At 43.6% G+C, this 26705-nt stretch overlaps 1 protein-coding gene across 3 annotated transcripts in view; it reads left to right on the forward strand.

The window, feature by feature from the left end:
• The first annotated feature begins 40 nt into the window (after positions 1–40).
• Positions 41–26705, forward strand: part of LOC307077146 (rho GTPase-activating protein 26-like) — a 72939-nt gene continuing 46274 nt past the window's right edge. For all 3 annotated transcript variants that reach the window (XM_079738451.1, XM_079738453.1, XM_079738452.1), the window contains exon 1: positions 41–689. In XM_079738451.1, coding sequence (XP_079594577.1) covers positions 536–689 — 154 coding nt within the window. In that variant the 5' untranslated portion in view covers positions 41–535. The remainder of the gene's footprint in view (positions 690–26705) is intronic.

Raw genomic sequence — 26705 nt, forward strand, 5'->3', positions numbered from 1 at the left:
GATTACGACACGCCGACGCCGAGAGGGATGGAGAGGAAAGCATTGGGTGTTTAAAACGCCCAAGGTAGACACTGCTGCGTTCTCCTGTCTGGTTTCTTTTTATTCTTATTATTCTCTCTCTCTCTGTGGCCCACCGTCCTCCTCCAGAATGGTGAGGTGGTGAGGAACGGGCAGGTTGAAGCTCCTGACGGGCGACAAGTGGACACTATTTCCCCGCACTTTCCCAACACGGATAAAGCCTGCTATTCCGCGTATGACTTTTTGTTGTCAAAGAGGGGGGGTGGGATACCGTGTCCGTTACCGCCAAGCTAGCTATTTTATGAGCTTGTATTGTTGCGCTGGACCGGAGTTAATAGAGGTCGAGGCGTGAGAAAAGCAAGGTTATCAGGGGGTTTATCGTGGGTGTCCTGACGCTCTGCGCCTCGTCTTGTAATTGGATTGTGGACCATTGACACCAGCATCACCGGGAGCGGTAGCTCGGTCAGAGATCCCGTCCTGCGCCTGGTTCTGTGGGGTGACCACAGCCTTCCGGAAAATGGGACTACCGGCCCTGGAGTTCAGTGACTGCTACCTGGACAGCCCGCAGTTCAGAGAGAGGCTCAAGTCCCACGAGATGGAGCTGGACAAGACCAATAAGTTCATCAAGGAGCTGATCAAAGACGGGAAGGCTCTCATTCAGGCTCTGAAAAGTAAGTTTGTGTGTGTGTGTGTGTGTGTGTGTGTGTGTGTGTTTTACTACTTCTATGTGCACTGTGATGGCGAGTACGGTCAAAGTACCAAGCCCCTCTGGTAAATCAATTGAGGCAAATGCCCTGGTTGGAAAGTGGGGAAATTGATTAATTTTCTCAACAGATACTTAATAGAACAACACACTCATCAAGTAAAGAATAACCTGGTTCTACTTTGTGACTGCCTGGTTGCCACTGATCTCTCTCTTTCTCTCTGTGAATCCAGTTAACCTGCAATGTTCGGGGCTAACGTGAACATCTTTCAAATGATGGTGCCCTCTGTGTGTTGGGTACATGCAGTCTAACACGATTTGTTGTTGTAGTGGACGACAAGAGAGAATGGAACGAGCTTCGATGTCAACTCCTCTTCAAGGCTCCCCTGGGGTTGTGTTTATGATGAGGAATGTTTGAAAGGAGAGCTGAAGGTTCAAATCCCAGGTTAGACTTTGGGAGGGGAGTACTTCAGTCTTAGAAGAACATAGTCGTTACAAGGTGTACAGTAGCCTACTGTCTTTTTTGTACGTTTGGAAATCCCACATCAGCCTCTCAGTGTATGAGACAATGAGTAGCCTTTTCATCCATGAGTCATCTGTGCTTTTTACCAGACCATGTTACAGCTATGTTACTATACCGCTTGAAAAAGCCTGATTTGCTGAGGACCTAATCAGGGTTCTCCCTTCATCACATGTCGTTATAGTGTTTCGGGACTTGGGGTTTCAGCTTCTGTACACCACAAAACACATGAGAAATGACTGGTCCAGTAAGCTCTGTTCAGAGGCCATAGACACCCACCAATCCACCCGGCTGACCTCGGTTAAGACCCAGGTCACAGAGAGAGGGTGACAGGGAGAGATTGTTATATTCATGCTTGTGCAAAGCATCATGCTGGTTAATTGAAGGGCACTTAACACTAGCGATTGACTCTGCTTGCGTTAAAGAGCAGAAGCAGTTGTTGGCTTATGGTGCGGATTGGTTTTTTAATGGGGAAATATCCCACTGTGGAACTCAAGCTAAAGTTGAGAGACTATGTCCATTGGTTTATATTCTTCATTTTTAACCCTGGTAAAAAAACAAACATGCCATGATAATTTTTATATCAATACAAATGGTTTCTATTCGGTCAATCAATCAATAAAAATAAACACTGCCTTGTTCCTTTTATACCACATGCATTTCTTTTTAAAGCCAGAAGCGAAAGTGCTCTTGCACAGCATGCATCCCGTTTGTTGTATGTAACTTGTTTAATCTCTGGGTAGTTTTCTCGTCTTGCGACTGTCAGAAGTATCGGTGGTGATAATCACCACTGCATCTTGTGACCACGCAGAGGGACATTTAATTCTAGAAAGCAGCCCGGCTGGAACGCCCATATTACAAAGTGTTACCCTAGACGGAGTAGGGCAGGTCAATATGGTAAATATATCAAATTGCAACTTTTTTGACTGATATTGCGATTGCAATATGATTCACTATTTTGGGGAGGATCAGACATCTGGATAAATCAAATGTGTGTCCATGGTGTCTCAGCACTGCAATACCTCAGTTCTGATGGTGTTGCATTAACACATTTTACCCTTATCAATCAAGATGGAAGGTACTGGAAATTGTGAATTGCCCTTGGCCAAACAGTGATTTCAATACTGGTTGACCCAGCCCTATAAGATACATGCATTAATTCAGTTGGATGTCCCTTATTCCTTAATTTGTGCGTGATGGATCTGGTTTGTCTTTGTTTTCTTGTCAACCTGCCTGTCTGTCATTGTTATATATCATTCCACCACTCCAAGCCTCTTACTTGCTATCCAAATCTCTCTCTCTCTCTCTCACACACACACACACACACACACACACACACACACACACACACACACACACACACACACACACACACACACACACACACACACACACACACACACACACACACAGTGGATATTGTCCATGTGTGTGTTCCAGAAGTCAAGTAAGGCCACGGGAGAAAACCTGTTATTATGTCGGCAGTAGAAAATGCTGTGTGCACTCTGCTGGGCTCGGACATGGCTTCATCAGTCAAGGAAACCCTAATTGGCACTCTTGACATTCATTTACATTTACATTTACATTTAGGGCATTTAGCAGACGCTTTTATCCAAAGCGACTTACAATAAGTGCATTTGTTACAATAAGTACATTTGTCATAAGAAGTGAAACAATATATCGCTGTCGGTACAGTAAAGACGTTCATAGAACCAAGTGCAAGTATTACAATCGCTAGGCTAACCCATTCCCCGTGTAAAGCAGCGATAGCAGCTACTGTAGATGCTACACAATTAAGTACCTTGAATAAGTGCAATGTACAAGTGCCAGGACGTACAACATTCAATGGTGGCTGTGCATTGGTTTCTATGCACATTCCCCAGTGTTGGACCATGGTATGTCCTTGATAAGGTGGAATCCGTACATCCATACATGCATGTATTCAAGCTCAAATAAATGATGACCTGGTCTTCATTTCTTGCATGCACGCTCGACAAAAGACGTAGCAGGAATGGATATAGATTCCAGTGTGCAGTGCACCATTTCCAGTGACTTTGTATTATGTTGGACATATTACCTCCTCCAGACTTTCACATTGGTACCACCTCACTGTGGCCATGCTCTTTTAGTATTTTCCATACAATTGGTCAAATAACAGTCTTACCCTAGCACTATCCCTAACCCTCCAGTCATGCTAGGGTTTGTGTGTGTTCACTGGTGCTGGGTGTGTTAAAATGATGCAACGGACAGGCCTGCTGGTACATGGTTTTACTTAGCTGACACAGATATCCGTATTCACATGTTACCTTGACGTTTCTGTGTGATTGGCAGTTGCCGACGAAGTGGTGGTTGAAATATGCTAGAAATCTACACTACGAAAGTCCCTTTTAGGCTTCTTCCGCCACTCTTCCACCCATCATTAAGTAAGTAATTGGGAGACATGGTCCATGAGCCATAGTCAGAGGTTGATTTAAAAGTTTGTTAGTCACTTCATTGTCAGGGATGTCATGACCTTTGTTTGTTCGATTAGTTATCTTCACTTATCTTCAGAGTACTTTAACATTCTCTCAGGTTCTTTCAACAGCAATGACATTTACATTTAGGGCATTTAGCAGACGCTTTTATCCAAAGCGACTTACAATAAGTGCATTTGTTACAATAAGTACATTTGTCATAAGAAGTGAAACTATATATCGCTGTCGGTACAGTAAAGATGTTCATAGAACCAAGTGCAAGTATTACAATCGCTAGGCTAACCCATTCCCCGTGTAAAGCAATGATAGCAGCTACTGTAGATGCTACACAATTAAGTACCTTGAATAAGTGCAATGTACAAGTGCCAGGACGTACAACATTCAATGGTGGCTGTGCATTGGTTTCTATGCAGAGTCAAGGTGAATTCTGAACAGGTGAGTTTTGAGTCTTTTGCGGAAGCTGGTGAGCGACTCTGCGATCCTGACATCGGTAGGGAGCTCGTTCCACCACTGAGGTCCCAAAACAGAGAAAAGTTGTGACTTTGCTGATCGACAATGACACAATATAGTGCTGTTATATTCTTGGGCTATTTCCTGATGTAGACACACATACAAATATACATACACATACACACAACCGGCTTTAAACTAGAAATAAACTGCACCCAACACAATCTCCACCCAAAGACAAAGACTTCAGCCAGGCATGTGAGTTCTTGTTACCGTAACCTGTGACCGGTAAACTTGGTAGCCCCACCCATTCTGCTTCCGATACATTTTTGCGGGAGCCAATCACCAAGCTGGCTTCTCCCCCCCCCCCCCCTCCCGGCTCGCTATTGGCTGGTTTTACACAATGATGACAGGGAAGCAGGCAAGTAGTCAATTGCGTACAGAGTCAGTTGAACTAGGCGCATTAATCACGCCTCTTGAGCTGAAGAAACTGACAGCAGCTTTCCCAGACCAAGCTCAATCATAGCCATGTGACCAGCTGAAAAACTATTAACCAAGAGTTTTTGCCAGTGGACCAACATGTGGACCTTAATCAATTGCTTTTATACTCCCTCTGTGGCTCATTGGCAGTGGATTTGTTAGTTTTTTCTTTATTTCCCCCCCCCCAGCGTCTGTGCTCTGGCTGAGGTCCCCTCCTCCCTCGGAGCTGATGGAGAGGTGACATGAGGCTAATAGCAGTCATTGGAGTGGCTCAACTGTCAACTGTCAGACAAATGAAGCACACACACACACACACATGCACACACACACACACAATGTTACCTTGTTCTATGCGACAGGGAATGAGTCATGTTTCCAAAGAGCAAATTCAGTGGACGCACGCTATGGGGCAAAAAGAAAAAAGTGCACAGAAAGATTTGTGTGTGTGTGTATGTGCACGCGCCTCTGTCGGTGGTAATTCGGCCAGTGAATGTGTTGTGAATCGGTGTGTGCGTGTGCGCTCGCCTTAGACTGTCTGCCTTGACAAAGGAGAGGTGACATCAGCAGTACCAGCGGGGCTGGATGCTGCCCTGGTTTCCTTCCTCCCCCAACAGCACGTCACTGCAAAGGGAAGACCCCCCTCCACACACACACACACACACACACACACACACACACACACACACACACACACACACACACACACACACACACACACACACACACACACACAGAACATACTCGAATGCATTAACGGCATCCAACAGACATGTGCAGCCTCTTTCCTTACATGCAAAGCTGTGCAAATTAAGCGCACGTCAGCAGATATTCTCGGCCCCCCTGCAGAAGAACACAGGAGCCCACTCTCGGCCTCTTTGTTCCTATGTGATGTATGCAGAGGAATGCCCCTAGACTCAGTGACCCCCCCCCCCCCTGGCCCACATCTCTCCCTCCTCTTCGCTTCTTCACCCTCCCCACTTCCTCGCCCCCTCCCTCGGCTCCCGTCTGTTTCCCTCCTCTTTTCCTTCTAATTCATCACTGTCTTTTTATATTATATTTTTAAGGACAGGAAAAGTGTGTTGGCGTTTCAAACCTTTGGAGACCGGATTCTCCCCCCCCCCCCCCCCCCCCCCCCATATCAGAAGTTGTGAACCTCGAAAGCATTTCCAAATAGACATTGAATACTCGTGAAAAAGTAGACGATTGGGATTGCACATGTGCACTATGGGCCTTTTCCTTGGCAGTGTCATCATGTGCTATGGTCATGAAACACTTAACTGCCGATTCTGTGGTCAAATATCTACTGGGAGGCCGAGCAGCTTTGAATGAAACCAATAGGCAGCCATGCAGTTTGTATATTACGTCTATGGTTAGTTACTAGGGATGGGGGGGGGAATTAGTTATATGTGAGTTTACTAATTACTTTCTTCTGCAATACTTACATCTAAGGAGGAGAAAGTGGGTGCATGTTCGGCTGTAAAGTTTGGGAAGCAAATGAGTAGTAGCTTGATTCCTACAGAGGCCACTATAGTGGATTAATCTATGGTTAGACTACCAGATCTTTGGCAGTCGATACATATCATAAAACTATCAGATTTGTGCATGGATTTAATTGTATCTGAACTTTTTTTAAATTGACTGGGATAATGGTTAAGTATGTTATAAGCTTTGGTATACTTGCCATAAGTGTGTTATAAGCTTTGGTATACTTGCCATAAGTGTGTTATAAGCTTTGGTATACTTGCCATTCTATATTGCATTGATAGCCTATAATATCAATAAAAGATATTATAATAATAATATTATAATAAGACTTATAAATAATATTTTTATTAATCAAGGACATTTCCATGGAGAGCACCAACAGGGCACCGATAACGGGGACGTCACGTGACCCTAGCCTATTGTCAGCATGCAACAACTGTGTTCTGTTCAGCTATGTTCATTTAAAAACCATGGTGGACCTGCAGAACCCAAACCCCAGCGTTAAACCAATATGTTAATCCCACAAAGATAAAACAGCACTAAATAATCACATAATATCGCATCTCAATATTTACAGAATCCATATCAGCACTTACAAATTGTACTGTATTTGTAACCAGATATTAACATATGTGTTATTTGATTTAGCCCCAATGTCTTGAGACTGTGGGAGGATTCATCGGAATGGGCAGAGGAACTGAAAGTGATCTATTCTGTTTTTAACTTGTTGCTTGCCAGTTTCTTTAAATGCAGGCGATTCTTGGAATCTAACCTTTTATCTTGTGGGGTTTCACACACCAAAACCAGAAGTTGTTAAATTATTTTGCTTCACATCTGCCACAGTCAACCCCTTAATTTGTATCTGTCTTGCAGGGCTTGACAGTGCAACTTTCTTTTGCATGTGAGACAAAAAATACCCTTTGCATAAATATGAATTTATTTTTAGGAGCACACGGTGGTGATCAGCTTATCGGCTTTCGCACATAGCACAATCGTTTTGCCGACTGACCAAGAAAATAGCTGACAAAATCACACCTAAAACATTCCAATAGATGTTGGAAGGTGTAGTTCATGAAATGTTTCGCCCCATTTACAGCGTTCGCTACCGAAGATTTGCAACAAAAATGCTTGCAATAGAATCACAAGATAACGTTCTGAAACTGGACCGTTGAAAAGCTTATAACATACTTACACCTGAAGATAAGATGTCACTGCCATTGCATGTTTCCCATTCCCCTGTGTGTAAAACACTGTACCAGATATGATCTGAGGTTCTGTTCAAAGATCTGTTTGAGAGGATGTAGATGGGCACGGAAAATTAGTTTGTTTGTTTCCATCTATTGTTAATTCAACTCTTAAATAGAAATGGCCAAACACAACTGCTCTTTATGGTAAGAGCGAAATCACCTCATTATCCCCTTTATTTGGACACTATTGTATTAACTTGTGCCCCTTCTTTTTTGACTGTAACAACTTGGCGCAGTGCAGACGTGATACCATACTGTTTATACCATTGATATTGTTTACACAGTTTAAAGCAGTTTAAAGTATAAAAAATAAATTATAATAATATTAATAAATGAACCGAAAATAGCGAAGTATAAAACCAGGAATAACTGAAGAACACAAGGTCCCTGATGTTGTTTGTGCGCCTATATTCATTGATTTGTAGAAGCACAAAGAACCAAGCCCTGACCTGCTGGGGTGGTGAAATGAAGATCATGTCGCAATGTTTGTAAGAAGATCACTCCATGGTCACACAAACACACACATGCACAAGTACACCAGTTCAATCATTACATTAACATATGTTCCGCCTGCAACAGAGAGGAAATAAAATGGGTTGGGCTGTTGTTTTTAACCCCTTTTAAAGTTGACATTTATCTTGGAGAAAGTGACTCCATTCAATCCCATTTAAACATTTGACACATTTCTGATCCATAAAATAAAATAAAATACAATGAAAATACAAAGTACTAATGAAAGCAAAAATAGACTCTAAAATAAATGCTAAAGTAAAGACAAACAGGGCAAACAAAACAGACATATATACATATATATGTATATATATATATATGTCATCTATATACCTAAACAAAATAAATTATAAATTATGAAGTGGCTAACTACCAGTACCACTACTTAAAGTGTATAAATGCAAATGTAAACAAAGCATACACATCTTATATATATTTATATATATCCTAAATAGCGTACTATATATAATGTTCTCTCTATGTTGGTAATAGCCAATTAGGGAACAAGCAAACAAAATCGAGCGCAGCTAGTTACCTTCAGAGCAAGCAGCTGTCAAGCCATGCTCAGTGGAAATAAGTAAGATATTGTGTATTAAAATAATAATAAAAAAAGCCTCCTTATAGAGTGTCTGTCATGTGAATTAACATTCTACACAAACAAATTGACAATTTTAAAGATTAAAATGTTAGCAAAACATAAGAAGGATGCCTGTCGAAAGAGTCACATTGAGGCCATCTGGAAAGTAGTCCTGAAAACTGTGTGTGTGTGTGTTTGTGTGTGCGCTTCTTTCTCAGCCCACTAGCGGCACATTGATTTGATCAGACGGTTTCCTGACATCATAAAGTCATGAGCAGTACACAAGGGGGTGGGGGGGTTGCATGTTCAGGGTGTGGAGTTAGCTGCATTGTGCCAGGAATGCTCTTCAACTATCTGAGGTGATTATTAGCGATAATGGTTTTGACTCATGTTCCAGGGACTGCTGCCATTACAAGGTGCCGGAGGGGAGCCCTATAGGCATGTTGCTTCACTGTAGCGGTGTGGCAGGAAGAGCCCGACAAGACATGGAACATGGAAGGCATAGGGCAAGGCAACTTTATTTAGATAGCACTTTTCATACACAAGGCAGACTCAAAGTGCTTCACATAAAAACATCTTCATACAATTAAATGAAATAATAAAATAAAATGGAGAAATAAAGTATTGGCAAAAAAATGCATTGTAGAAAAAGTGCAAAAGTTAGAAGTTCAATGTATTTAAGATTTAGCAGAAAGCTGAATAACACTATCAGTGTCAGAAAATAGTAAAATTGAATAATATAATTTAGTCACAATTACACTATGATAGTTTGGATATAGAATATCACGCATCCGTTTGGCTATAAACCTTGTCGTACATTCTATTGCTCTATTCCAAATGATAATAATATAAGCTATGCTTGGCTTTAGAAGTCCTTACTTTACGCCTGAACATCACCATATTGTATTTACCCTGTTCTCTTCCCCTTTATACTCAGCTCAAAGAGCTTCACTTTACAAATGGCACACCCCCAAGGAGGGAGGAAGGGAGGTGGGGGTTGGGACCTCACCTGTGCTAAACTAGATCACACACACACACACACACACACACACACACACACACACACACACACACACACACACACACACACACACACACACACACACACACACACATATTATGATTAAAGGATCAGAATAATTTACTGGAAACAGATTGTTTTTGAACAGATTTTCAGTCTGTCTCTGGTGTCGGACGCCTTTTTGATTAAACTGAAGCAATCTCTACTCGCCCTATGGTAACTATATTCTGAAGGAGTATGACCCATGTCACGGGGGGAGGAGGGGACAGACATCAATCCAATTAAACCTCCTGAGCTGGGGTCACGGCCTCGGAGCGGGGTCCATCTTGAGGTGAGTTAGAGCTTGGGTGTGTTCTCAATAGCCCGCAGCGCTGGACTGTGAGCAAGGCATTCACTATGGAGGTGATAATGAACTCCCAAAATCCCAGCCCCGGGGTGTAAGGAAAGTGTGGTTGTTGATGAGGTTTAAATGACAACCTGTGTGTGTGTGTGTGTGTGTGTGTGTGTGTTCAGGCATGCCACAGGTTTCATATTCAGCAGAATAACTTATCGCTGGAGGTTAAAATGTAACCAGGAGCTGTGAAAGAAGCAGGTGTGGTTTTTAATGCGCACGTACACACACGCGCAGGCATATGTAGGCATTTGCTTGTACTCCCCCAATGAACAGAGTGCACACACATGCCATAACTTGTTGAATATCCTTTTTTCTTCCTATACTAAAACTGTTAATAAGATGAAGTGCTTTCCAGTTGTTAGCCTATTTACCCTTAGCCACTAACATGATTGTAAGCAAAAGCTGTGTTTCACCCTGCATAGTAAATGGCTCCATCAAGGACAACCCCAATGTCAATATTTAGGCTAATGCTACTATGGATATAACTGCTTTATAAATGAAATCCTTTGTACCTATCCCAGACCTCCAAGTGCTAAAAGATTGGGCATGTTTGAGTTCAGTAGATTAGTATTTGTTGTGACTATAAAATGGCATTTAGGTCTTTAGACAGATTGCATTTGCAGGCTTTTCCACAACTCGCATATTTCCATTTTTCCATCTGGCTGAGAATGCTCCTATGATACTCATGAGTAATACAAAATGACAAGAACTCCTTCATCGTTGTATACAGTTCCAGTTGGTAGATTTTGTGGACTCTTCTGGGACTTGTTCAAGGGAATGCCCCATCTCTTCCCTCTTTCCAAGCATGACCAACTTTTTTCAGCTTTAACTTGATTTAAATATCAATCTTGAATATGAGCTATTTTGGGGGATAGTTTTTGATTTTAAATCGATTCCCTGATGCAAAACAATTCCAGATTCCAAATGGATTCTTGGTTCGGTTCGTAGGGGTGTTTGTCAGGATTTACTCCAGTTCGCTGTGAACAAAGAAGTTGTGTTGCAAATCACTGTCACGACTCAGAAAGGGAATCAAGCGCAGACCAGAATCATTTTGAGTGATTGAAATTTAATAATAATAAATCTGTCTTGTATAGTGCATCTCTAGGACCCAATGCGCTTCACAACAAAAGGAAAACCTCATATGAAGTCCTTGTAGGCGATTTAAAAAATGTGAGTTTTTAGGAGTGACTTGAAATAATAAATTGAATTTATTCACAGAACAGTCCGGCAGGCAAAACAGAGTCCAGGTACAGGAAGGGTTCGTAGACAGGCAGGCAGGCAGACAGGTACAGGCAGGTAATCCGAAAACGACTTTTAGGAGGTGAGGTTCAGGCAGCCCGCAGAGGGGTTGACCACCTTGGTGATGGTGTAGGGGCCGATCAAGCGTGGATTCAATTTCGGGGCGGCCACCTTCAGGGGAACATCCTGTGTGGAAAGCCAGCCCCTGGGAGTAGGGAGGAGCCCTGGTGCGGCGACGGCCTGCCTGATGTTTCGCTCTGGTCTGTGAGCGAACAAGGTCGACCCGGGTCTGCCTCCATGTCCGGCGACAGGGTCGGATGAACGCCTGTGTTGAGGGAACCCCGACCTCCTCCTCTTGGGCCGGGAACACTGGAGGCTGGTAGCCGAGGCAGCGCTGGAATGGTGACAACCCAGTAGAGGAGGATGGCAAGGAGTTCATGGAGTACTCCACCCACGGTAGCTGAAAGCTCCAGGCTGTAGGGTCTTGTGACGTCAGGCACCGCAGCACTGCCTCCATCTGGTTGGCTCACTCCGACTGGCCATTTGACTCGGGATGAAAACCTAAAGACAGACTGACTTTGTCCCCCAGAAGGTTACAAATAGCGCACCAAAATTTTTAGGTGAAATGGGGCCCTCCATAGGGAGCCTATCTGACCTGAAAAGCTCAGCTTGCGCTCAGTGGGAGTGAGTTTATGTGAATAGAAGGCACATGGATGGAGCTTCTGATCTGCCCAAGAACTCTGGGAAAGAACGGCACCCACCCCAACATCTGAGGCATCCACTTCAACAATAAACTGTCGGGCAGGGTCAAGTTCGCTCAAGATCGGGGCCGATGTGAAACAGCTCTTCAAGCCATTGAACGCTTCGGCAGCTGGTGACCAAGAGAATTTCAAATTTTCTTGAGGAGGCTAGAGCGGTTAGAGGAGCCACCACTGTACCATAATTGCGGATGAACCGCCGGTTAAAGTTTGCAAACCCCAAAAATCGCTGTAATTCACACCGAGACGTCAGACAAGCCAGTCAGTAACTGCTTATACCTTAAGGCAGTCCATCTGTACCCCGCCTGGTGGGATAACATACCCCAGGAAGGCAACAGTCTCCTTGTGAAATTCACACTTCTCCGCTTTAACAAACAATTGGTTCTCCAAAAGGCGCTGCAGGACACTACGGACATGCTGGATGTGCTGTGAAATATACTTAATTAAAATGTCCTCCAGGTAAACAAAAGCAAACTTATTAAGCACATCCCTCAGGACATTTAGACTTGGTTTATGAACGGTCTCTTAGGAGTCTTCTTAGAAAACACTCATTACATCGTTCGTACACAGCGCTGTCCAGAAAGAAAGTAATGAAATCGGTTGCTCAGAGTTCGATTTTCCATTTCATGACCAGGTGCATGACAGCAAATATTGCAGTCTTTGCAAATAAAACCTTGCTCCAAATCCTTTTAGTAGGCCTAAACATTTATTTAGCAATGGGCGATCATAAGATAGCCTACACTGATTTAAAAAATATAAAGAAAATATAGAAACAGCGGAGGAGATTAAGGCAATTATATTCTTAATTACATCTGTTGAAATGAGGCTATTGATTTTCTATTTACAAAGGTGTCTGAATTGTTGATTCTTTTTGAATAGTTTATTTAGTAATTATATAATGTATATACTGTTTATGCTGAGACTGCTTAGCTTTTTGATACCTGTAGGGGTCTGTGTGCGGGCTTTGCGCACCGCTCGGGTTTTGGTGTGTGTTTGTCAGGTGAAAACTAAATTCAAGGGAAAGAGGCGGTGGTTGAAAAAAGCATTTTGACCACTTTGTTCACTCGTTGCTTATAATGGTTTATTCGTTTCCCAGTATTTAGAAGACAGTTTTGTTCATTTTTGAATTGTAAAACAAATACAATCATTTTTTGAAGTTGCAAGTTTTTGAAATTATTGGTAGTAAGTCGAGCTGACCTCGCCTGCTGTACCCACGGCCCAAACAGAACAGCCGAGACAACATCCTTAATTTAAACATGCCGTTTCATTTGGCCTCAATTGGCTACGGATGCGAACTTGGAATCCTGTCCTGCTATCCTGCATGTCTATCCTGCCATGCCACCCATCACTTCCTTCCATTAACTGTTAAAACACCTGACTTAAAACCATTGGTGAAACACAACACTGCAAATGTGGCAGTTCCATGCGCAACAGGGATTTCTAAAGGTTACTGTACAGTGGCGGCAACTAGCTTCAGAAGCTGAAACAATAGCGGAAAGGTTCAATGAGCGCTTCAGACCAACATTACCAACAAGCGACATACAAAAGAGATTCGTAGCAAAGAACGTTTTGGGAAACACGCGAAATGTTAAGGTAGAACTTAAAGAAGAGGTTACGAATGATGTAGCGTTAAGAAGGCTTTAAGAAGGATTCAGGAAATCGGGCCCTGGACAGTTGATGATACCAAATGGCCTTACTAAGTACTCATAGTGGCCTGAGGAAGTGTTACATTTAGTCTTCCTTTCATCTCCTTCCCTTACTTGGACAAGGTGGTGAGCGCTGCGAAGCTCCAACTTGGTGAACACCTTTGCCCCCTGCAACAACTCAAAAGCTGAGGACATCAGGGGAAGAGGGTAGCGATTCTTCACTGTGATGTTGTTTAGGCCCCTATAGTCTATGGAAGGACGCAGGGAGCCATCCATCTTAGCCAGGTTTGCCACAATGCATTCAGGAATTAGTGTCCATTCTTCTTTATTTCCCGGCTGGAGACAGATGTGTACGGTCCACTTGCATGGGCTCTGGCTTGCTGGGGTCTTCTGGCGCTGGCAAGGACGGGAGAGGGACCTCCGAGGGCCGTGACCTCAGAGAAGAACGGAACTCTCGTTCTCAGGCGCGCAGCTTCAGATGTTTGTCCACTCGGATAGCAAGATCCACGAGATCATTAAAGGTAGAAGGTAGCTCCCGGGTGGCAATCTCATCCTTGATGACCTCAGAGAGTCCATTGAGGAAGGCATTATGCTGGGCATCCGGATTCCAGCCACTGGTGGTGGCGAGGGTGTGGAAATCTATTGCATAGTCGGAAGCAGACCTCACCTGGCGGATCTGCAACATCACTCGGGCGGCTTCTCTCCCATGCACTGAGCGATCGAAGGCTCTCTTCATCTCATCTATGAGGGCCTGATAGCTAAGACAGACTGGAGATTTTGTATCCCAAACTGCAGTTCCCCACTCTCTTGCACTGCCAGTCAAGAGATTTATGACGTATGCCACCTGGGACTGATCCGCCAGACAGGTGGCGGGCTGCAGCTGGAACACCAGAGAACATTGGGAAAGGAAGGATCTGCAGGTTCCTGGTTCCCCAGCATAAAATGCAGGACCTGGGGGCCCTTGGACAGGGTTACCAGACGAGCCGGGCAGGTTGGGCTGTGGCTGCAGTTGAGGCTGGGGTGGAGGCACCAGGGACAGTTGGCTCTGCTGCAACCACTGGTCAGCCATGTCTGGGATGTTGGTTGTCATGGCTTCCAGAGTGTGTCTCCTTCAGTGTGCTGTTTTCCTACATCACGTCTCAACATTAGGAGAAAACATTCTGTCAATTGAACATTTATAAATGTAATACATGAGTACAATATGCCACAAGGGGGATCAAATCACGACCAATCCTCCGTGACAACAACCGCGGGATAAGATAGCTGGTGGGAGAGCTAGCTTGGAACGCTAACTTAGCTTAGCCAGAGGTTCATTCTAGAACCCGCCATGGCAGTTGTTATGGTCCTGGATTTGGATCCTGTACCCTCACTTTCAAGCCAAAAAATAACCTAAAGTGGTAGCCAATTCTTTGGTGAACATTTCAGCATGCAGCTATCGCTGAGGCTAGCAACATAATGCTATTGGGCTGGCATACAGTGGCCACAAGGCTGTTTCCGCCTCGAACTATGCCGTGCCTCGGCAGCTGGACAGAGTTCAAGGCTGAGCCCCAAGCCATGCAAAAGTGCCTTCTATGAGCCAAGTGCGCCAGCTAGATGTGTGTGTGTGTGTGTGTGTGTGTGTGTGTGTGTAATTTACTGATTTCTTGCCATAGGAACATATTAATTGATTCTGATACAGAACCCCAGAGTTGTTAAACTAATATCGTTGATAGTTGATGATTGTTGATACTACAGTGATTTGAAGATATACTCTCCCATTAGACCCAATGTAACCACTGCCGCAATTACACTGGGTGACATAGTAACGTCGCCTTAATCTATTATAATGGTTATAAATTAATTATAAAAATAGATGTAATCTATAATACTTTTGAAATTCAATTTTACTTTTGATATATTCTTAAAACAGATTTTGCCTGTAGTGTTTGTGCTACATTTTAAAGGCTATTTCTTTATCTCCTAGCCTTGAAAATTATGTAATTTAGCACGTGTCATTCATCAGGATGTGAGTAAACCACCAGAGGCCAAAACATGGTATTTTGGATATCTTACAAGAGAAAACGATTCTGAAAACCACAATACCGCTTCAACTGAGGTTACTGTTGCTCTGCCGCCACTGTCTTTCTATTCTCTCTGATACACAATACCACTATGGTGTAAAGTACTTAGAAGTGTTCTTATACTCTCATAAGATGCTTCCTCTGGAAGACTGACCAACCTCTGGCCTAATATCCACTATCATCATGTTAAAATGCTTTAATTCATGCATTGCGTTGTATTATACATAATAGTATATGCACTGCCACTCCATTGCGTTCAACATAATAAATCGTAAATATAATGATTCATTATTTTGACGAGACCACATTTTCTTAAAAGCTTAAAGATCCCATGGCACTTCACTTTCTGAGGTTTTCTAACATTAATATGAGTTCCCCTAGCCTACCTATGCTCCCCCAGCAGATAGAAATTTCGTTGGGTGTAAAACGACCACTAGGCATTCTGCTCCGACTTTGAAAAAACGAACATTTTGACGCAGTTGTTTGTGAATCATAATATCGTCTGGAGGCGCACAAAGCTTTTGGCCTTGATAATATGTATTATATGATATGTATTATGTAATATTATTTAGATATACAGCTTGTGGACTGTAGCACAAGTGTTGTGCACTGTGTACACTTCTTTGTTATTTGGATAACCGTTCTGCTGGTGGTGTTATGGCGCATAACACGTCAGTTCTTTGACGTCTCTGGTATTTCCACAACGAGACTGTAGTTGGGGTTATCTCAGCCATTGTTGAGCAGGAATTGGTTGAAAGGAACTTTGGCTTTGACTCCCCGAAGTACATGAACCACGGCATGGAGGAGAAAGGGATTGTTGCCCGCGAATGTCTCCCGCTTGAGCCCCGCTTCCCGCTGCCCGCTGCCGAGGGACCTCGCCTCGGTGCTGCGGGAGGCAGTGGTGCCTAAGCGCTGCCCGCTGCCGAGGCGGTGGTGCCTCGACAGCGGGCAGCGGCGGGAGACAATCGCGGGCAACAATCCTTTTCTCCTCCATGTCGTGGTTCAGTCTACTTTAGATTGATATGGACGTGAAAGAACGGACGTGGAATGGACGTGGAGTCGTCGGAGAACCCGACGCAGTCGTTTGAGATTCATAATATCGTCTGGAGGTGCACACAGCTTTTGGCCGTGATAATATATATTATATGATATAGATATCTATGTATAATATGATATTATTTAGATATAGAGCTCCAGGACTCCCGCTGGAGCACCCGGAGTGTGCGATACATCCACTGTAAACAGAGCGCATCGTACCGTGGCCGCAAACTGCTCAGGGCCACACCCCCATCCTCCACCTTGACCCGCCTCTCTCCTCCTCATTTGCATTAAAGCTACAGACACCGAAACGGCGCGTTTGGGGAAAGCTCAATGTGCGACTGGCTCGTAGTGGCTGTAATTCTGCACCACGGCTGAATTTCGGGAACGTCTTCAAATACTGTGTTAGGGGCCAACTAATATCTATATTAAAGCATCCATAAAGTAGCATGCCATGGGACCTTTAAGCTAACGTAAGTTAGAAGACAACTGCTTTTTCCATTTTAATGCTGGACACCGAAAAGAGCACATTTGAACCAGTGTTATTAAACCAAAAATGCTATATTTGCGACAATACATGTTTTTAATCGCTCCAACGTGGAGAAAGTATCTGCTTACAGCGCGATGTGTCGTTGACCACCAAATAACCGGTTTCAAATGACTACGCTTTTTCGATTTCCTTATGTAATCCCATTGCAACCTGTTCTAGCAGAAGCGGGCTGCAGAGTTACGGGGACGTTATGGGAATGTGGTCAAAGTAAGGTTAAAAGATTGTTCCTCGGTCACATGGCACCTTTATACCAAGCTGCCATAGCCTTGTGTTTCTGTCTGCCAGAAGTTTAGTTATTTTTAAACTCTGGGGCATGAGCAAACCCGGACTGTGGTGAAGTAGTAATACCAACCATCAATTCAACACTGCTACCTACCAAAAATAAAAGTCTTCGCCCAAAAATACTTTAAACCAAATGTCTTTTAGTGCTGCTGGATAGAAACCCATCGCAGCCCGATGCCTCCACCCGCCCTACGTCATTGTAACTGGGGAACATCCTTCTGTTTGCTGTCTCAGCATTTCAGCCTGATCTGTTTCTGTTTCATTGCTTTAGTACTTCTGGCCTTCCTTAGATATGCTTTGGCTTTAGACCATTTACGTCTTCAATCAATTACTAAATGTGTAGTTAAGTGTCTAGTATATATTCCCATATAGTTTAAAATGGCTGCATGAAACTGTTATGGGGATTTTTTCTGTGTTTTTCAGTTTGTATGTTCACTCAACTCTTGTATTGCACATTGTTGTTGTTTTTTGGGGTAAATGAAGATATGTTCCATGCTATTCTATTCTGATGCTAGGTTCCAGTCCATCTACTGTACTTGTCTTATGCCTCTACACATAATAATTGCCCACACATTTCTGTGTTTTTTTTTTTAAGACTTTGTTTCCAGTTGTAGTTCTGATGACAAAATATCTTGCGTTATATAATGTACATAGTTGCCCTGGCACAATGGTGTGATGCTTCTTTATGAGAGAGAAACAGAAAAAAAACCTTGAGGATACCGATTGCAAATGTTTTTTTTACCCGTGGCAAATTAAATATTGAAGGCGCAGTTGCTGGCATCTGTTGTCTTCCTAAGTTTCTTACAAGACGCTAAACTCTCAAAGTATACCTGTGTAGAACCCGAGTGGTAGTTTTGGACAAAAGTGCGAAAAGTAAGCGTTTATTGATCGAGAGAGCATTGGCGCAGAGTCATTGTCACTGAGGCTGCTCTGTTGGCACGCTGGGGACATCCCACCAAGGGGCTGCGCAATAGATAACCTATCATAAACACGCATTGTTTCACTACCTGTCAATATTTAGGTTAGCTCTAGCTCTGTACAGTTGGCTAGGAAATGCTGTGATTTGTTGTGTGTCTGTGTGTGTGTGTGTGTGTGTGTGCGAGGAGGTTTTGTACGGGTGTTTTTTTGTGTGTGTGTCTGGGGTTGAGTGTGTGTGTGTGTGTGTGTGTGTGGGAGCACGTGTGTGGGTGAGTTGAGAGGAAGAGACGTCTCCAGTTCTTTCTCAGAGCCAACCCAAACAAACCACAGGCCCATGCCGTGGGGATGCAGGGAGGGTTCGTGTCTGTGTGTATCTGTGTGTGTGTGCGCACGTGTATGTTTGTGCATGTCAAAATGTGTCTGTGTGTGGTTCTGTGTATCCCGGCTGTGCCTAAAAATAACCCCCTGCTAAAGTATTTAATCCTTGGGTTACTCTCTCACTCTTTTATCCCCTGTGAGACACGCACTTACAGTGTGTGCACGTGTCGTGCAGATGCACATACACAAACACACACGTGCACTGTGGCGGGAGACTGGGGGGTTCAAGAGGCCCTCAAAACTGAGGATTAATGGAGGGTAATCTGCTGTGTGTGTGTGTGTGTGTGTGTGTGTGTGTGTGTGTGTGTGTGTGTTTTTTAACGGGCAACAAGCTTTGGTGTGTGGCGGTAGTTTGGCGCTCTATCTTTACCCTATGCCATAAAGTTTAGCATTTAGGGCATTTAGCAGACACTGTTATCTTAAGCAACTTACAACCATTCATACCCACATTCACACTCCGACGGCGGAGTCAACCCTGCAGGGCCAGCCAAGACAGCCAGCTTGTCGGGAACAGTTAGGGTGAGGTGTCTGGCTCAGGGACACCTCGACACTAGGAGGAGCCGGGGATCGAACTAGCAACCCTCAGGTTACAAGTCAACCAGCTCTACCTGCGGGTCCCTTGACTTGTGTCGACAACCATTGGGTGGCGAATCTGCTTGTGTGTGGGTAATTTCCCTTCCTTCGTTTATTTTAACGGTTTGTTGCATTGTAGCCTTTGTTTCCAGTGAGTTCCCCTCATAGATTGGCATGTCACGCCCCTTCCGGTAGACCCCATGGGACCTATGAGATCTTAAAATATGAATGGGTTTCAATGGAGAGAAAGTAATTATTTTCTGGTCCCAGTCTTTATATGCGCCGGATTACACATATGTTGTTTGTGGATTTAAATGATAATTTTTCACGTCAAGAGTTTGACCGTGAAATTGTTCAGTTAAAGGCTGTAGAGAAAACACAATGAGAAAGACTATACGTCTCGTATGTGACGTCACGCTCCCTGCGACTGGCTTGGACAAGACCGACAATCTCCCCACCGGCATAACTGAAACTCTCCGCATGCCCCTACTTATAATGGTTTTCACCTCTTTTGATGCTTTTATCCTCCCCTTGGAAAAAAGCGGAGAAAAGTGGAGCAGAGAGATCGCCATGTCTGTACCGGAGTTCCAAGTGCGGATGGTGACGGATGGTGACGGATATCATTCGCGTCGAGAACAGCGCAGAGCTGTAGTTCACAACGTTATCAAACTTCTTCGCGAAAATTTTTAGTTTTCTTTGCATGAAAAATTATAATTAAATCCACAAACAACATATGTGTAATCCAGGGCATATAAAGACTAGGTCAGCAGGTGGAGGCTAACGCCTCATGCCCACTGCATCGTCCGTTGACGCATCCCCATTGACTTTGAATGGGGACGGACGCGCAATGCATTGTGGATCCGTGCGCTCCGTTGGATCCGTCGGCTCCGTCAAAAAGTTGAAAAATGTTCAACTTTTTCGGCAGCGACGGATCCGTCATCCAATCAGATGGCGTATGCAAATGTAAGCACTGTGACACTACTCGGGCTCTGACGACCCTGGAAAGCTCCCCCATCCGTCAGCCACGCCTTCCGATGTCCTTTGACGGACGGTGCAGTGGGCACGAGGCGTAAGTGAGGGTTAGAATCAGGCATCCAGGAGCAGTGGATACTTCCGCAATCCACCAGTGCTCAGCGACTAAGCCTGGTAATGCAGTTGTTTTAGCGGGCTGTGGACGGGTCCCTCGATTCATGGGGCCCAGAAGTAGATATCCCCGTTCACTCCAATACAAGTGGAGAACAGGAAAGTGTCTCTGCAAAAAAAATTCTGGATATCAATCAAAGGCACATCTTTATACCATGCACTAATAAAATCTAAATATTTTAGTCTGTTGTTTTTATTGCTCTGTATTAATCTTTGCTCTGTTTTGATGTTTTGCAAGTGTTTTAAATATTTTATTAATTATACATGTAAGGTGTCCTTAAGTAGCCTGAAAGGTGCCCATAAATAAAATGCATTTTGTTATTATTATTATTATTATTATTATTATTATTATTATTATTATTATTATTATTATTAATTATATTAACATTATGGCTCCATCGAAAGCAATGTACATCTGCCATCTGCAGTTATCAGTTATACTTCCTAGACATCTTTAATCTTATTTACATACAGTAGGCCTGATTTCCTCTGAATGTTGATATAAAAAAATTCTCACAATTGTATTTCTGTCATTCAGATCCCTGTCCATCATACTCCAGTTGTTGTCTTTCTGCACACCTCACTGCCTCCTCCGTCGATTGCTGCCACAGCCCTCTCCCTGTACAATATTTCATGCGATATACATTTCAGGATCCAGTTTGTTTAATAGTGTTTTAACACACAACATGGAGGTGAAGCAGTGCAGAGAGACATGTTTCAGGCCTTATTGTTGTTTGGTTTGCCCTTATTCCAGTGTTTATGTGTCTTACCGGCTATATTTCACCAGTAGCACGGCAGTGTTTTCTACTGGTATCTGTCTGACGAGGTGAATTAGATGAAGCTAAAATTGGTTCAGCCTGTATACCTCTGATACAGGCCAGCCTGCTCTCCAAACTAAATGACAGACTAGGTTGTTTCTCAGTATGACCCAAAACAACCCATATGAGTGTTTGTATTGTGCCCCCTCCCTATCGAAGAAATGTCTGTTCTGTTGAGTTTCTCTCTGCCCAAACCAAATAGCGGACATTTGTTATATTCTCAGTGGAAATTGCAATATTTTAAGATAGTTGCGATATTAAAATGAAACAGCACAGCTCGCATACTGAGGTGTAGCATTGGTAGAATTTGAGCACTCTAGCCAACATGGATATAGAGTTTAAATGGAACTAGGCCTATTCTTGCTCACCTCATTTTCTCTTGTCCACTTGTATCTAATATCTTAGTATCCTACCCTTTCTCTCAATATATCCCCGTCTAGCTGCGTCTTTCTCTATATGTCTTTTGTAATGACTCTGTTCATCTCTCTTTGTCTCTGTCTCCCTGTATCTCTCTGTTTGTGTATCATACTCTCTCCCTGTCCTGCTGGTAGGGTTTCAAAGGCAATACAAGTGTTTCTCCGTGCAAAGCATCATCCACAGCCACAGTACATAGACCGTTCTGTTCATATGTTCATCTGGTTTCAAGTATTTAGGAGTGTATTTCTTTGTGATCCAGATGGACATATGATGTAGCCCAAGTGCATCAGGGGAAAGGTTGTGGAAGGTCATGCAATAGAAGATTGTGGTGAGATTTGATTTTGGGCCCGCAGGGGTGAGCAGCGGTCATAGCGTTTAAAACCCACCACGTCACCTCTATGCAATCTAAAACACTGGCGTCCCTGTCCGTCGTTTATGATAACAGGGAAATCTAATTTGGCACCAAGACTCCCCGAAGTGGATTCCGGTCCTTTCTGGGGGTCAAACGGATTATGGACTACATTTATTTACCTGCGCCTTGTGTTCAAGCGAGTGTTGTGTTACAGAAAGATGGCCCGGTTACCTCCACATAAATCAAGGACTGTTGTTGTTTAAATTTCAGCTGTAAAAACTCTTTTGGCCAATCTAAGGGCTGTTGCGTAACCTTCTCAGTCTACTTGGGAGTTGATTTTTTGTCTTTGATGTGGAGATAAGAGGGTAGAGAGAGCGGGAAAGAAAGAAGAGGAAGAAGAAAGGAAGAATCCAGTGGGCTGTTTGAAGATGGATGGTACTGCCTCATGATAAAAGACATGAACAGGTTCACGAAAACCACACACACACACACACACACACACACACACACACACACAAAACAGCTGCAATGTAACAGTATTATATCATTAAGCAATTAAACACTATAATATGATCCATAGTAAAGGGCGTAGGATTGTTTTTTCTGCCAATGTAGTTTAGAAAACACCATACAAAGTGTTCTTACAGGCCAAAAGAGTCACACAAAATAGTTGAAGGGGGGTTGATTGAGGGGTCAGAAGAATAACAAAGCATCACCATAACCATTACCCACTGCGCTTTGGATGCGGCAACAACCAACATGAGTGTGGCTCTCATATTATGCAGCATCAACAAGGAGCTTGTGGCAGAGATAAACAGGGAAACGGTCATCGTGGTTGGGGGGATATTGACTCTAATAAAGAAGGGGGTATAATAGACTTGTTCAGTGGAGAGAATGATGTGTTTATTCCCTTTATCTGTGTCACCCCCCCCTGCCCCGATGACCATCACAATGGAGACGAGGAGGAAGTTGGACTCTGTGTGTGTGTGTGTGTGTGTGTGTGTGTGTGTGTGTGTGTGTTTTATAGGCGCACGCTAACAAAGCATAGGACTGTGCCATCCTCCAGGCCTTTCTTAGACCTATATAGTCCGAGGTTGGGGAGATGGCTCTGCTTGCTAAGCGGGATAGCACTGTTAGCTGTTTTCACCCAGGAATCTTGTATTGTATTCCAGGAGGTTAATGGACGCTTTAAAATTGTACCACTCTGTCCCAATGTACAGGGCTTAGGATTGAACGTCCTTCACATTGGACGTTATATTACAGTTACCTAAAATGATGACACTGTCCATACCAATTCAGTCTCAAAGTATGTCTCTCGTATCTATTTTATTATTTGCGCTCGTAAAAAAATTTTCACACTTGCTGCTGTCTTTGAGGCTGGAGAATTTGATCTGATGTCAGCCAATCAGTGGGAGGGGCTTAAGAACGCAGCAAGAACCTATGATAGAGGTGCTTCTCTGTGAGACCTTGAAAGACGAAGATCAGATTTCAGACATTCAGAGTGGAATAACAATAACAACAATAAGGTTACAAAACACACTTTGTTCTCCGACAAAGTTCTCTGACAATTCTTCCGACACACATCACTCACAGCTTGTTGCGTGTTGGAAGAATAAAGGCATGAATTGACGAAGGACCTTTAGCATACATTGGATTTGATTTGTTGACTTTAAATTGTCAATGGAATGCCAGATTAAATTCCCAGTTCTTTCTTTCTCCAAAATAAGCCCCACCTTTAATGCCTTATGGTCGATTTGTGCGCAGAGCTTAGGCTACATCAACATAGATGAATGCCTGGTATGAAGTGCTGGCAGATTTCTTTCTTAGTCAATGACCTCAAAAAGCAGGTCTGATGAGCATGAATGATCTGGGTACAACTATCTCTCAAACAAACCCCTGCAGAATTTGGAGATTCTCCTCTTTTCGTTGTGTAACTGTAAACTGCGAAGATCATGTTTTAACAGTAAAAACATTTCAGGCAAGTGTTTAAATCATATTTTTGGCTACAGTTTAAATATTTGATTAGCCATAGCTGGTCTATGGTTCTGCATGATCTCTCGCCATTTGACGGAAGTTTCATGCAAAACAAATGATAACATAATATATAATCTATTACAACATTCAACATTTCTGCACATGGCTAACTGTGTTAAGAGGTTCTAACCACCAAAGTGACGATTTTATAAAGAGGTTATGACGTCTAAAAACTGACACTATTTCTTGCATATCGGCAAACACATAGACCCGATACGATACATCTGTGTTATCTGGTCGGGCTAACTCTCCACTACCACAAAAATTCAGCTTATTGGATTGGAGCTAGTGACTTTTTGAACCATTAGACGTAACTAGCAGTTCTCCCTAAAAGCACTCTCTAAAACTATCCAGACCTAGCCTGGCTATTGCCAGACCAAGCTCAATCGTTGATTGCACGCTGGTCTGGGGAGGCTGCTGTCATTTTCTTCAGCACAAGAGGCGTGATCAACGGCCCTAGTTCAACTGACTCTGTACGCAATTGGCTGCTTGCCGTCGCTCCCCTGTCGTCTTTGTGTTAAACCAGCTAATAGCGCACCAGGGAGAAAAGCCAACTTGGTGATTAGCTCCCGAAAAAACGTATCGGAACTAGAAAGATATGTATTGCTCTTCTTCAGACCCTTCTGCAGGGCAAATTCAAATTGCCGGCAGAATGAGCTGGGGGTACCCAGTCTAATCCGGACCACTAATAGAAGCATGTCCGCTTGGCAATAGAACAATAAAAGGCAAATCCATAAAGCGAGGGTGTTTGGATGGTAAGGCCACTGTAAACAGCCTGTAGTCATGGCTTTATACTATTCTACAGAGAATGGACTGCCCCATTTTGTTTCACTATATGCAGAATCATTGTTTTGACCATGTTTCAATTATATAAAAAAAGGATGATCCCATTCGTACATCATTAACATTATTATGTAAGTAGTATTTATTTTCCTTTCCAACACTTATGTTTGGCATGGCAAATAACCTTTTATTTGGATTATACAAAAAATGTTCAGTAGGTTTCAGTAGGTTTGAGTGTATTATCTTCATCATGGTGTTCATCACATTGTTTTCTGATCCAGCAGTAGCCTCTCTGTGGTTTTGGCAGGTGTCAGAGACAGCTTGCAACATTCACGCAAGCACACACACATGAACGCTTGGCATACACAAATCACACACACACACACACACACACACACACTCTAGCACACACACACTCACACACACACACACACACATACCCACACTCTAGCACACACACACACACACACACACACACACACACACACACACACACACACACACACACACACACACACACACACACACACACACACACACACACACACACACACACACACACACACACACGCTAGCACAAAATGCTCACCCACATGGCAATGGTAGCACTTAGGGTTTGTAGATAACAGCAGTGTCCTTCTGGAGTAATGGGATTGGCTTGATGACCCAGTTATTCTTGGACTGCCGCCGGCACGGAGGAAATAAAATGACAGGGAGACGGGAGGTAGAAATGGAGGTCAGGAGTTAAAAAATGTAACAATAGGTGGAAGATAGGAGCACATTGAAGTGAACATGTACAAACTATTGAGGAAGGGGAGAAGGTAGAGGCTTGGGTCCGGGTGTTTTAAGGCGAAGATCCTCCATACATACACACACAAACTGGCTAATTCTTGTTAATTGTCATTATGTTTTTAACTTCTACCCAGTCTTTGCTGTCTATGGAGCTGCCATGGGGCCGCGTGGCCTCAGCTGTTATCAACTAAGAGCTGCCGTGCATTGTTGGCAGAGTGCACTGGACGCCCGAGTTGAAAAGACCTCGACAAAGACAGCGCCCTACATCATTGTAGGTTCAGATGTAGATGCTCTGTGTTTGCTTTGAAACAGTCATAAAGGGTAGGGCTGCACTGCTGTTCATCATCAAAAAGTGGAAGCCAGTGCAGCATGCCTCACTGTTGGTTGACAGCCTGCAAAAGATTTGGGTGGGGTACGCACCTAAGAGGATGGACCAGACAAGGGTGTGGTGGGCCGGTCGAGGGCCAGTCTCTACAACGGTGCTGAGGAAGCTCAAAGCATTTCTCCCAGCAGGCTGTTTCTTCAGAGACACAGGCTCCTATTACAGGTCGTAGCTGTCCTGCCAACCCAGGAGCCAATGAATGAGGTGTGGCTTCAACATGTTTGCTAGGCAGAAGGTGTGTGTGTGTGTGTGTGTGTGTGTGTGTGTGTGTGTGTGTGTGTGTGTGTGTGTGTGTGTGTGTGTGTGTGTGTGTGTGTGTGTGTGTGTGTGTGTGTGTGTGTGTGTGTGTGGTTAAGCTATTGGGCTACTTTTATAGTGAAACAACAGGATCATTCTAGTAGGAGGAAATACATTGGGTGTTTGCCCTCTGTTGACCTTGCAGAATCCATGAGCAAAACAGGCAGGATGGGAATAAATCATTTCCTTTTCCTGTTCTTGTTTTGCCCTTCCTGTGTTGGGCTTCTCGTGAGCAGGGAGGGTAGGAAGGCAGGCCACTTCCTGGAAACCACATTTTTCCATTTGAAAATAATGAAAGTGAACATACTGTCCCAGACTTCTCCTCCCGACGTCCAATCCCATCCGTTTAGGAACAGTTTTCCTTCA

This window comes from Pollachius pollachius (assembly GCF_949987615.1).
Source record: "Pollachius pollachius genome assembly, chromosome: 6".
NCBI classification, from domain to species: Eukaryota; Metazoa; Chordata; class Actinopteri; order Gadiformes; family Gadidae; genus Pollachius; species Pollachius pollachius.